This window comes from Ictidomys tridecemlineatus, chromosome 5 (assembly GCF_052094955.1).
Source record: "Ictidomys tridecemlineatus isolate mIctTri1 chromosome 5, mIctTri1.hap1, whole genome shotgun sequence".
Taxonomy (NCBI): domain Eukaryota; kingdom Metazoa; phylum Chordata; class Mammalia; order Rodentia; family Sciuridae; genus Ictidomys; species Ictidomys tridecemlineatus.
Genome location: NC_135481.1, coordinates 113,386,136 through 113,399,799, shown reverse-complemented (window position 1 = coordinate 113,399,799; position 13,664 = coordinate 113,386,136). Strand labels below are relative to the sequence as shown.

The 13,664-nt window shown below is 40.9% G+C and overlaps 2 protein-coding genes across 22 annotated transcripts in view; one reads left to right on the top strand and one right to left on the bottom strand.

Annotated features, from left to right (window-relative positions):
- Unc79 (unc-79 subunit of NALCN channel complex) overlaps positions 1-5,370 on the bottom strand; it is a 270,058-nt gene extending 264,688 nt beyond the window's left edge. For 16 of the 21 annotated variants that reach the window (XM_078050756.1, XM_040274611.2, XM_078050749.1 and 13 more), the window contains exon 1: positions 4,638-4,751. In XM_078050756.1, coding sequence (XP_077906882.1) covers positions 4,638-4,750 — 113 coding nt within the window. In that variant the 5' untranslated portion in view covers position 4,751. Of the gene's footprint in view, positions 1-4,637; positions 4,752-4,822 lie in introns of those variants that run through there. The other 5 variants (XM_078050748.1, XM_005339153.4, XM_040274610.2 and 2 more) reach the window with 4 other exon arrangements.
- A 6,617-nt stretch (positions 5,371-11,987) lies between these two features.
- LOC101974986 (sperm motility kinase 2B) lies at positions 11,988-13,382 on the top strand. The gene has a single exon (XM_078049059.1). The coding sequence runs from the start codon at positions 11,988-11,990 to the stop codon at positions 13,380-13,382; it is 1,395 nt and encodes a 464-aa protein (XP_077905185.1).
- The last annotated feature ends 282 nt before the right edge of the window (positions 13,383-13,664 follow it).

Below are 13,664 nucleotides of genomic sequence, written 5' to 3'. Positions count from 1 at the left end.
AGATAAAGACAGAGGCCTCCAATTTTAGAGACATGTTTGAACTAGAAAACTGTACTGAGAGGTTGTGCATTCAACCACCAGCAACAAAACAAAACAAAAACAAGCAAACAAAAATGAAAATTGTACTGAGAAATCATTCACATAGAGGAGATAACTGATACCATCCAAGTGAATGACATCAAGTCTGTGGAATTAAAAAGAGAAAGGATCAATCATGGAAACTTGGGTAAACACAATTTTTAAAAATCAGGAAGAAAGAGCCCTCAGGAAACATCTGAGGAGGAACAGTCAGAAAAGGAAAGCATAAATAAGGAATCCAGCAACTACTATCAAATGATACAGAAAAATCATGCAAGACAAAGGCTGAAAATCATTGTTCTTTTTGCAACCACAGACAAGAGTTAAGAGCCACACTCTAATTTTTTGCATATATGAATAAAATTAGAGGTTCTTTTAAAAGATTATAACAATGTACTTTTCTACTTTAGAAATGTTACCATATAATGTGCAAAAAACAAAACAAAAAAAAAAAACTACGGTTTTCTCCAGTGTGGTCCTCAAGTATGCATGAGAGAGGGACCATTTCAACTTCAAATCATGATAATTAAATATATTCTTAAATATCTAAAGTAATTATCTAAAGTAATCAAAAGTTTTTAGTTACTGAGATAAAGATACGGAGTTGGGTGAATACAATAAAAATATTATACCTTCCCATTTCTATAATTAGCTGTTACCCAAATTATCAACAGATTGATTTCCAAATTTGACAAATATTTTGATGGATATTTATATAAAGGATGTATATTTAACAGCTGCTACACTGTCTTCACAGCATAAAAAGTGATAGATAGGCAGTTCATACCTTAGAAATGTTCTGTTAAGGGTAAGATTAGCCAGTACCCTATGAGACATATCAAGCCGAGGAATTGCCAGGAAGGCATGCCCTTCCACCCTGACAGCTAGAGAAGAGGCCTGGAGACAAGGAAAAATAGTCCAACAGTCCATACCCCATTTAACATCAAGGCTACTTCTTGTTCTGTTACACTCTGAAAGGCTTAATCCAAACTTTATCATTATCCACATTTTGGCAGCAAGCACATAATTTTATTCTTGATGATGGTAATAATAGCTTACATCTATTATCTTCACATTATGTGTCAGGATTCCATGGTAAGCACTTTACATGGATCACCTCATTTAATCTTCACAACAATGATTACTATCCCCATTATAAAGATGATGCAATCAGTGCTTAGACAAGTTAAATTAACTTGTTCAAGGTCACAGAGCTTGCAGCAGGCAGAGCCAGGATTCAAACCCAGACAGTGAACTGACTCTAGAACCCCAACTCTTAATTTCTGCTGTCATACAAAGCAGAGCTTTGTTTGAAAGAGCACTTCCAAAGTACTCCTGATTGGTCAGTTTTAACTCTTAGAAGACAGAGAAAGTTGGGGGAGGGGAGTGACTCCTCTTTAGAATCCCAAATAAAAGAAACCATAAATTCTTACTTGTATTATTCCCAATTCTATGTCAGCTACATAAACATTTTCACTATAATGAACTTTGACTGTTAGAAAAAGAAACATCTAGAGGAAAAAGAATTTAACTCTTGTGTAATCGCCTGAGAAATTGCTAGGAAGATTTCCCCTCCTGTTATAAGGCTCTGCAGATAGCACTAAAAACAGACTAAATGTTTAAAAACAGCCTCCAAACTATATCTTTGTTAAAACTAACCTGTCTCTCATCATTATTACTTATCTCATAACAGAGAATGCCACCATATAAAAATAAAATTCATTTTTCATTTCTCTGTGATATATGACTCTTTAAAGGTAAGTCACGTAATCTATTTAGGTTGAAATGCAAGTACTTCCTTTTGCTGGTTCAACCAAACTATGTCTACTTCCTGCACCAGTGAAACCTTTGCCCACATCAAGAGGCTCCAAGAAAAAGAGTAATAAAAATAATATCTTGATATTATATTAAAACTAACTCTTCCCCCTTGGTCCGTGGAAAGTGGTACTGAGCATGCTCCTGAATGCAGAGGAGAAATGAAATCTCAGTCTCTTCCCTTTTAGTGATCTTCACACTCAATAGAAAAGAAAAATCTCATGGCCCTCCCTTCTCTCTCTCCTTTCCCCTCGTCATACTCCTACCAAGTCTGACAATAAACTATCACCAATATGCAACTTCTCCCTAATAAAAAGTATTTATTCTTCAAGAACATCAACTATGCATCTTTTTGTGCTTCTGCTCTATTTTCAGGTACGTAATGTGCACTGGAGTGTCACTCATGTTAGTGCACATAAGAGGGAAAGAAAAAAATTCCTAACATCTTTACTCCAAATAAAAATGTCTAAAAACACCCAAAGCCTCCTTATCCTTTTCACAGCCTCCTCCTATTTACCTCCTTTGCCCTCCAAAACCCTTAGGGCTAAACAAAGATGAATACTACTTATTCCATACTTTACAGTTGGAGATTCTGAGGCACAAAACTATTAAGTTAATTGCCCTATGTGTCACAGTTAATCAGAAGGGCATGCAAAGCTCAAATCCACATTGTAGTTCCAAATACAGTGTCTTTCATCCTCTACAGATGAAAACATCTGTTTTATAAACAAGTATAAAATAGCTATTTAAGCCCACAAATTGCCCTATACAAGCAAGTTCCCATCTAGATTTTATTCATCCTGGCATTCACTGCCCAGGAAATAGACAAAACAAACCACCGAATGCATGTCAAAAAAAAAAAGAAAAAATACCAAGGAAGGGAGCACAGTAAGAGGGCAGTAATACTCACTGGCTTTAACCTGAAATTACTTATGTAATATGTTACTGTAAAATCAAATGACAGGTGGTGGGTTTGTTGGGGTTTTTTTGTTTTGTTTTGTTTTGTTTGACAATCATACCATAATAAAATCTTTAAGGGTATGATATTCTCCAGTGGGCAGTTCTATACTGATTCCAACTATGTTACCATTACTCAAAACAGAGTGCATCCAATTTTTCTAAAAGCTTCTGTGGAAGCAGAATATTTCATTGTCAGGGTAGATTCAACTTTTGCAAACTGGCAAAAAAATAATCACAAAAGACTTCTGTAACTATTTAGAAGAGATGGACTATTTAAGTGGAAAATACTTGTCAGTGTCATGGCCCTCATTTATTGAGTATATGCTATGTGCTAGGCCTACTAAACCTTCCATGTGTGTTCTTTCATTTATCTTCACAACAACCCCTTTAACATTATTACCCTTTACAGATGAGGAAATAAGGTTCAGAGAGGTCAATTATTTTGCCCAAGGTCAAAGAGTGGCAGAACTAAGATTCTAATGAGGACCTTCCAGATTCAAAAAACAATGTAAAGAGATGAAAGCACTGGTAGGTGGTCAGCACAATCTCTAAAGAACCAGCAGTCTGAGAATTCTGAGCCTTCAGTCCATTCAGCCTTTCTGGTGAATAAGTGACATGATGCATTTTATCATATATAAGATACTGCTCCCCAAAGAGACTACTGTTTTATGCGTCTCATAAAATGGCTTTAATAACCATTCCAAAGAAGAATTACAAAGACTCTCAAGTAGGGTCAGCATTATCAACATAAGTGTTTACTGCTTGGGAAGAAACAAGTCATTTAGATGAATAAGTTTGGGTATATTTGTTTAAAATCCAAACTCATTACTTAATAAAGACATCTTTTATTTCCAACCAGAAGTTGAAGCTCCTGAATCCCTCAAGTGCATTCAGGAAAATGTTTCACATTTATCAACCTATAAAGTACATGCCCAAGGCCTATTTGTGCGCACTGCAATAAGAGAGACTGTAGGGACCGACTTAGAAAGTTACTCCGTCCATAAGGAGTAGCAGATTGTTTCCAATCAAGTACACAGTTAACATTACTGGGACAGCCAAAATTCTCCTGTGCTATATGTTGGAGTTTGTGTAAGCTGCCCTACAAAGGAAGCTTGCTCTTGGAAAAATAATTAGATCCATTAGATCATTTTCCCAGCGCCCCTTGCACTTTCTTTAAGCACCGCATGGTTGTGGTTACTTTTAGCACTAGTGTTGGTATTCATGAGTTAATTTTCCTTATACTAAATCCAGAATTCTGCCTGGCTCCCCGCTCCCTCCCCCTCCTCTCCTTTCTTGCCTCTTCAACCCGAAGTGGAAACTGCAGACTCAAACTCCCCGATGGCTCCAGCACCAAGAACTGGGCATGCTCAGAAGGCCAGGCAGGCTTTGGGTTGCAACTGACAGTTCCCCGCCCCTGATTTGCCGCTGCCCCCCTTCCCCCACTGCAACAAGAGATACTGAAATGTTTATCTGAAAGATACGAATTCTCTTTTTCCCAAGAATGACCCCATTTTAATTTCATTTCGCAGGGTCTCTTTAGTCTTGCGAAACCACCACAAGCCTGGGAAGACCGCATTATTTTTCAGCACCGGGGACAGCGCCGCGCTGCCATCAACGTCCACCCTCCCCCACCTCCTCTTCCACCCCCACCCCCCACCCGCCCCAACCTCAGCCCCCACCCCCGCACCAGCACAATGCCAAGGTCTCCCAGCAGCCGCAAACGCCGCGACTGCGATAGCTCCCGCCGGGGGCCGGGCCGGAGTGCCGGGCCGGCTGCTACTTACACTGCTCCGCTTTGGTGGACATGGTGCTGTCCAGATGGAAAGGCTTTGCCCCAAAATCTGTGTCGTGTGAGCTCCCTCGCTCCGCCAGCGATGTTGCGAGGAAAAGAGCGCATACCCCCCACCCCCCACCCCCTCGCTTTCCCCCTCCCTTAGGCCCGTGTCGCTACCATTCGGACAAAACGCACATCAAATTGCAGAATTCGGTCCCGGAAGGTTAGGAAATCGCCCCCGGAGAAATGGGTGGGATTTAATAGGCGGCCAAAGGCTTCCTGTCCGTCCCCTCCTGGAGCTGCCCGCGTTGATGTGGGCGGGGAGACCGAAAGGAGAGAGCAAGCTGCGGCTCCTGGTGAAATGGGAAAATGGGCTCGACCGGGGGAGGAGTATTTCCATTCATAAGGCGCACGGAGGGGACGGGTGTTTCCCAGAGAAAAGCCTCTTAAAGTGCCGGAGTCCCCGACCATTTGGATCTCCCATTGGCGTGCTCCGGGCCTGTAAATCCTGCTCCCGGAGCAGCCCCCAGTGTCTCAACGCGGTGACCGGAGAGAGACAGAGGTGCGTCCCAGGCTTCGTCTCAATCTCCGGGAGGAAGGAGAGGGAGGCGGATCCGGGGCGGGCTGGAGAGAGCCGGGGCCGGAGGGCGACGAGGATGCTCCTGAGGACCGCGAGGAAGGAAATGCAGAAGTAACCCTTAGCATGGCTTCCCGGCGTGCTGCGGTCCGTGCCCTCTGCCTCCCCTGGCGGATGGGCTCTCCTGCTGATGATTAAGGATGGGAGGTCCCACTGCCAGGGGCTGTAAAAAGACTTGAGAAGTGGGGGCTAGAGAAAGGAGGAGATTTCCACGGATTTTGAAGCTGGAAAGGCCACCGAAAAGGAAGATGAAAAACTGGAGACAGGAAGAACCCAGGTGTGCTCCCTTGCAAACATCCAGTCTAAATCCAGGCACGTTAGGAAGCCCCTCTGCTGGGGAATCGAAGCCAATAGAAAACAAGGCAATAGAAAAGGGCATCGTGCATATTAATAGAAAGATGCCAAAAGAGTCTACTACAAAGTGGAGAGGCATTCTCAACCTGGATTTGGAGTCAGGAAAAATCAGATTGAAGACCCAGTTCAGTACTTACTTCTCCAGAACTAATCTTTTAATCTCCCTAAACCTATGGGAAAAATAAAATCTGCCCTGTCACCCAAAGAGTTATAGGGCAGGTCAAATACGATAATGGATGTGAAAATCTCTTTAAAATTAAAGTACTGTCCAGTTGCTACCCATTGTGACCATTCTTCATTCAAATAGTTTAGTTTGTAAACCTGAGGAGCAATGGTTGATTGAGGCTATAGGAATTATAAATTCATCAGTGATTTTCAACGTTTACTAGATAAATATTTTTCCATCTCACAAAAAAAAGGAATGATCCGTATTTTAGGGAAAGAACATTAAGTTCTGTATGATATGTACAAATTATCAAATTAAAATCTTTGACAATTAAGAAAAAATATTATGAACTCATGTCAAGAAAAGATGTTTCTGAGACCAGGAAAAAAAGCCTTCAAACAATATGGAGATTGTCCATTATAACGAAGTTGCATTATGATGAAACAGTGGCCAAGTTTCATGGTATTGCAAAATGTTCATTAGGGAGTGGGATTTGGTGCTTTGGCATATATATGTGACTGGACCCTGCCGCCTTAGGCCTTGGAACGCCAGACTTAATGATGGGGCTAGCATCCTGTACCTTAGTTCATTCCCTAAACCCCCTCAACCACACCCCCCCAAAAAAGAAGTTCCAGTTTTCAGTCAAAGATAAATAATTCTGTGAAGAGCAATGATGGAGAGTTAATCCTGGATAAAAATATATTGGAATCATTCTGAATATGAATATAATGAACATTTCTGAGAAGATGATTAAAGGAAAACTGAAGGATTTATTCAGAAATGTCTGGGAAGCTTGAAGCTTTGATTAAGAAAACAATAATTGAATTTTTTTAAAGTGTCCTGGAAAACAGAAACAAAGGACAAAGTATCTCCCTTCATCTGCTTACTATTTCTGCTATTGTCTTAATAAACCTCCCATTGAGAGAGAATATAACAGTTTTAAGGTCATGGACTCTGGAGTTAGTCAAGTTTGAGACTCAGTTCTGCCTCTTATGAGCTGAGGGATCTTGTGAAAGCCATTTAACTTCTCTATGCCTCAATTTCCTCACTCACAAAAGACCCTTATTAGGGTCACATTTAAAGTTAATGTCCAGATTGAATGAGTATACTATGAGAACTAGAACAATCCCTGCCATACAAGTAATTGCTGTTATTGGTGTTACTGCTCAAGTAGCTCAAATGCAAGCAGTCTCTCAGGTTAGTTCAGACTGTTTAAGGCCTTTCAAAGTCTGAATCAATCAATTTATTGATACCCTAATCATCAGTCGAGGCTCTCATAACTTCAGCCTTCAAACCTGTGACTAGGGTACTTCCTCAACCCAGACTATCTCCACTGCCCAGCTCCTCCAGGCCAACATATGACCTGACTTACTCCTTTAATGAAACAAATATAAACTCCATCACCTTTTCTTTTCTTCTCTTTATCTACAACGGGGTTGACCTTTCTCTGTATCTTTTCTTCTACTGTAGAAGCAGTGCCTCTTCTCATTGCCAGATGAAATGCCCTTTGTTTCTTAATCTATACCTCTAATTAAAAATGTACTCCCATTTATTCCAGAATTTGATCTCTATATGTCCCTCTCCCTAGCAATTTCATTAAGCATGACTCTTTCTGCTTACAAACATGGATAAATTTCCTATCTAGAAAAGCTGTACTCATCATCTTACTGAATAAATGGCCTCTCTTTCTCCAACTAGTGCCTGAACTTCCTTACCACTCCATCTGCAGTCAACTCTTGGCTCAAGTAGACTCTCTCATCAGTCACTAATAATTTCCTAATAGTCAATTACTTTCTCTCTCTCTCTCTCTCTCTCTCTCTCTCTCTCTCTCTCTCTCTCTTTGTTTGTTTTTGGTTCTAGAGATTGAACTCAGGGGCATTCAACCACTGAGCTACATCCCCAACTCTATGTTGTATCTTATTTAGAGACAGAGTCTCACTGAGTTGCTTAGTGCCTCGCTTTTGCTGAGGCTGGCTTTGAACTAGTAATCCTCCTGACTCAGCCTCCTTTTGGGCCACCACACCTGGCTTACTTTATCTCTCTTTTTTTTTATAACAACAAAAAATTGTAGTTGTAGATGGACAGCATGCCTTTATTTTATTTGTTTCTTTTTCTTTTTCTTTTTCTTTTTTTTTTTTTTTTGTGTGTGTGTACGGTGCTAAGGATCAAACCCAGCGCCTCACACATGCTAGCAAATGCTCTGCCACTAGGTTGTAGTTGGACACAATACCTTTATTTTATTTATTTATTTTTATGTGGTGCCGAGGATTGAACCCAACACCTTGCACATTCTAGGTGAGTGCTCTGCCACTGAGCCACAAGCCCAGCCCAACTTTTCTTGATGACAAATACCAGCATTTGAAATCTCTCCCTACTGCTTTTTAAAACTCCCTCTTCCCTTGATTTCATATTGTAGCACTTTTCACAACCCAGGGGCTGGGGTTGTGGCTCAGCAGTAGAGCACTCGCCTCGCACATTCGAGACCCAAGGTTCAATCCTCAGCACCTCATAAAAAAATAAACAAGTGAAATAAAGGTGTTATGGGGGGGAGGTACACTCATACACTGCTGGTGGGACTGCAAATTGGTGCAGCCAATTTGGAAAGCAGTATGGAGATTTGGAAAGGTGGGAATGGAACAACCATTTGACCCAGGTATTCCTCTTCTTAGACTATACCCAAAAGACCTAAAAACAGCATACTATAGGGACATAGCCACATCAATGTTTATAGCAGCACAATTCACTAGAGCTAGCCTGTGGAGCCAACCTAGATGCCCTTCAATGGATTAATGGATAATATATATATATATATATATATATATATATATATGGCATATATACACAATGGAATACTATTCAGCACTAAAAAATAATAAGATCAAGGCTTTTGCAGGGAAATGGATGTCATTAGAGCAGATTGTGCTAAGTGTAGTTAGCCAATTCCAAAAAAACAAATGCCACATGTCTTCTCTGATATAAGGGGGTTGACTCAAAATGGGGAAGAGAGGAAGAGCATGGGAAGAAGATTACCTCTACATAGGGAAGAGGGGTGGGAGGGAAAGGGAGGGAGGAAGGGAATTGCATGGATGGTGGAAGGAGACCCTCATTGTTATACAAAATACATGTATGAAGATGTGAGGGAAAAAAAGAATAGCATTACCCTAGATTAAGTAGAGAGAAGTGATGGGAGGGGAGGGGAGGGGGTGGGGAGATAGGAAGGATAGTAGAATGAAACAGACATTATTATTACTGTGTGTATATATGTGAATGCATGACCGATGTGATTCTACAACCTGTATATTCATAAAAATGAGATATTATATCCCGTCTGATTCAAATGTATGCTATGTCAAGGTCATTGTATTGTCATGTGTAACTAATTAAAACAAATAAAAAATCTACATACAAAAAAAAACTTAATACTTTTTGCTCAAATGTCCATCTTAAACATGTTAATTAGGCACCAATTTGTTCATTTTAAGTACTATATAGTATTTCCTTTTATAAATATCCCACAACTTATTTACTATCTTGTTGATGAAAATTTAAATTTCCCATTTTTTTTCTGTTACAACAGTCACTAATATGCCATTATGTAAAAATGTGAATGTGTAACTGATGTGATTCTGCAATTTGTAATTGGGGTAAAATGGGAGTTCATAACCCACTTGAGTCAAATGTATGAAAGATGATATGTCATGAGCTTTGTAATGTTTTGAACAACCAATAAAAAAAAAGATGAAGTCACACTAAACTTTCTTACACATGTCCTTATATACATGGACCAGAATTCTCAAGGATATAAGTAACTTCAATTTCTATTAGATACTTCCAAATTCTTCACTGAGGTGATTGTACCAATACAGACTCCTTGCAGGTTCAAATTCTATCAGGGCAAAATAAATGACCATCAAATCTACCCTCCCCCCAAAAATATAAACTCTGACTATCTAAAAAATTGAAGATATTCTGTAAAAGACATTGATACTTCAAAGAAAGGAATGATCTAAAATGTGTTTCCACTCCTTATGGCTTTTAACTTAAGAGATGCCACACATAGTGGCTATAGACTCCAACAGTATACTCAAAGACTCTTTGACTGACACAAAGCACATAGTTTAAAGTAAACATAACTGCCAAAAAGTGAAGGTATCAGATATGACAGAGAGCCAGAATGGAAGAGATACTAATTGTTTCTCTGCACAAATTTCTAGCTAATATCTGACCCACATATGTGCAGGGCTGCATATAAACAACAATAACTCAACTAGGGATAAAATAACTAAACCAAGTTTAAGCTACCACTTAAGAGTTATTTTGTATTTTATGTCTCATTAAATCAGTTATCTGCTTTAAAACAAATAAACTACAACCAAAAACACTTTGCAGAGAAAAATAACAGAATGCAGAGTCTCTATCACATAACATTTACAATGTCTCAAATACAATCCAAACTTACTAGAAATGTAAGAAACAGGAAGCCAGGTGTGGAGACTATAGTTCATCAGCTACTTGAGAGGCTCAGGTAAAAGAATAGCTTGAACCCATGAGTTCAAGAGCAGCCTTGGCAACAAAATGAGACTCTGTCTCAAAAAAAAGAGAAAAGGAATAAGAAGAAAAAAGGAAGGAAAAGGAGAGAAAAGAAATAGGAATTATGACCTATCTGACCCACTGACAAGAAAAAAGACAACAGAAAATGAATCCAAGGTGGCCTAGATGTTATAGTTAAGAGAGAAGAATTTTAAATTATATAATAATACTCAGCAGAGTTAAAAAAATATGTTCATAATGATTTAAAGATATGCATTGTCAACAGAGAAATAAAAATTTTAAAAAATTGGAAATTTTAGAACTTAAAAACAAATTTTGAAATTTAAAAATTCAGTGGATGGGATTAATGGCAGAAGAAAATAGAGAAATAGCAAGTAAATTTAAAGATAAATCAATAGAAATTATCCATTTGCAGAACAGAAAGGGGAAAAAATAAGACAGAATCAACAAAGTCTAGGGGCCCGTGAGATAACAGCAAAAGATCTAATGTATATTGTAATCACAGAAGGAAAGGATAAAAAGACCTGTCAGGAAGAAATTTTTTGAGGAAATAATGGCTAGAAAATCTCCAAAACTAATGAAAAAAAAAACTTGTAAAATTTTTTTAAAGGATGAACCCCCAAGAAGGATTAAAAAAATGCAGTTAAAATTAAGCCTCACATCACAATCCCTGGCTTCAAAATATAGTACAGAACTACAGTAACAAAAACTTCATAAAAACAGACAGACAAAAAGAACAGAATACAAAATATAGAGACAAACCCACACATCTAGAGTCAACTAATCTTTGACAGAGCGCCAAAAATATACACTGGAGAAAAGAGCCTTTTTAACAAATGGTGCTGAGAAAACTGGTGATCCCTATGTAGAAGAATGAAACTAGACCCTTATCTTTCACCCTGCACAAAAATTAACTCAAAATGAATCTCAGACCTAGGAATTAGACCAGAAAATATGCAATTCCAAGAAGAAAACTTAAGAGTCCACACTCCAGGATGTAGGTACAGACAATAGCTTTCTCAATAGGAGAAAATTTTCAGGAAATAATGTCAAGAGTTAATAAATCAGATGACAAAAAATTAAAAAACTTCTGTCCAGCAAAGTAAACAAGAATGTGAATAGAGAATTTACATAAAGGGAAAATATCTTTGCTAGCTACTCTTCTGACAGAAGATTAATATCTAGAACACATAAACAACTCAAAAGACTTAACACCAAGCTGGTCACAGTGACACACACTTGTAATCTCAGCAGCTCAGGAGGCTGAGGCAGGAGGATCACAGATTCAAAGCCAGCCTCAGAAACTTAGCAAGGTGCACTGATGTCACAATGAGCCATTGTGAGCAAGTGTCAAAGTGCAGGTATATAAGAGAGTGGCTCTGGCTGAGTTTTTGTCCACAAGTACAGGAAGCTCTTGGTGGTGACCTGTCGGACTCCCAGATAGTTAGCTCGTTTGGTGGTTGGTGGTTGGCGGTTGTTGGTGGTGGTCTTTCAATATTGGTTCTTTGATTTGGGTTTGTTGTTTTGTCTTGTATTTGTTTTTGATTTGGGTTTGTTGTTTTGTCCTGTTTTTGTTTTTGATTTGGGTTTGTTGTTTTAGTCTGTTATTTTTTTTTTTAAGCTAGAATCCTTAGTTGGTGTTCCTGCTTAGGATGGATAGCCAGAGTAGTGAGAGTAGTGGAGTGGGGCAGGGGCCTAGCTCCTGCAAGACTACAGTCCTGAGGGACCAGTATGAGGTCCTGAGGGACATTGGGCATGGTGGGTTTGGCCAGATCAAACTAGCCCGCCATTGCCTCACTGGGGCACAGGTGGCAGTGAAAGTCCTGCAGAAGAAAGGGCAGAGACTCCGGCTCCTCTCTGAATCGAATATAATGAAGAGCCTGGAGCATCCCAACGTGATCCAGTTATTTCAGGTCATTGAGACCCGAAAAAATATCTACCTGGTGATGGAGCACGCAGGTGGGGGCCAGCTATTGGACCAAGTCCCGCTGGGTGGCATGCAAGAGGAAGAAGCACGCAGACTGTTCCGGGAGGTAGTGTGTGCCGTAGCCTACTGCCATGACAAGGGCATGGTGCACCGAGACCTGAAGCCAAAGAACATCATGCTGGATGACAAAGGTCACATTAAACTTATCGATTTTGGCTTCAGCACCTGGGTCACACCAGGCCAGAGACTGAAGGAGTCCTGGGGCACTCTCTCACACATTGCTCCCGAAATTATCCAGAGGCGAACATATGAGGGCCCCCCAGTGGACATCTGGAGCCTGGGCGTCACTCTGTATTTTATGTTGACAGGGAAGCTCCCATTTATGGGATCCACCCGTAAGGAGACGATACGGCAGATCGTGCTGGGATTGTACCGTGACCCTCCCCACGTTTCTCTGGCAGCACGGATGCTCATTTACCAAATGCTGACCCTGGACCCCAGGAAGCGGCCCACAGCCAAGCAGATCCTTCAGCACATATGGCTGATGCTGGGTGAGCGGCATTTAACCCCTCATTATCATGAGGCACTCCTCAAACAGCCAGACCCAGAAATACTGACCATAATGTTTGATATGGGTTATGATCTACGCAAGACCTGGATGTCCCTGGCCAAGAGAAAATTCAATGCGGCCATGGCTACCTACCTTCTGCTCCAGCACCAGAAAAGCCAGGGGCAGGGCTTCATGTTCCAGGGAAAGCCTGTGCCTCCCTTGGTTAAGCCTCAGCCATGCCTCCTGGATCCTTCCCATTCCCCTGTCCTCCCAATAAGGAGCCCTAGTGAACCTGCCCTTCGCACCTTCTCCTTGCCCTGTGAGCTTCCTCTGCCTGAGGAGGCCAAATGCTCAGGGCAGAAGCACATCAGGACGGCCAGCCAGCCGCCTATTCACTTCCATTTCCCGCCTGCAAGAGCCCCAACACCTGGGTTAGCCTCCCAGTCTGACTCTGGACAACTCCACGCCAGCAGAAAGCTCTGGAAGAGGGTAACTAGGAGGATTGCTACCTGTGTCCGACAACTGTGCTGTTGCATACCACGTGTCAGCAATGGGGTGGCTCCAATGTAAGAGCAGAAACCTGTCAGATTCATGAAGTGACGCTCCAATGGAGGGGAGAGCTGACCAGACAATACCAGGGGGCATCCAGAGGACCCTGTTCTCTGTGGATCCTGACACCTTGTTTGGGGCCTCAATCCTCAATCAAGTGGACTCTAAACAGCTGCAGGAGAAGATGTGCCAACTACCTCAGGTGTCTCTGCATGGGTTCCAGCCCAGAGCACTTCTGCATCCACCTGGACATCAGGAGTCCCCTCTTCCCCCACCTGCAGAAGACATCAGAGATGGCTCCCC

What these genes read in the sequence shown, in the direction of transcription:
- LOC101974986 (XM_078049059.1), top strand. Translation starts at nt 11,988, where the DNA reads ATGGATAGCCAGAGTAGTGAGAGTAGTGGAGTGGGGCAGGGGCCTAGC.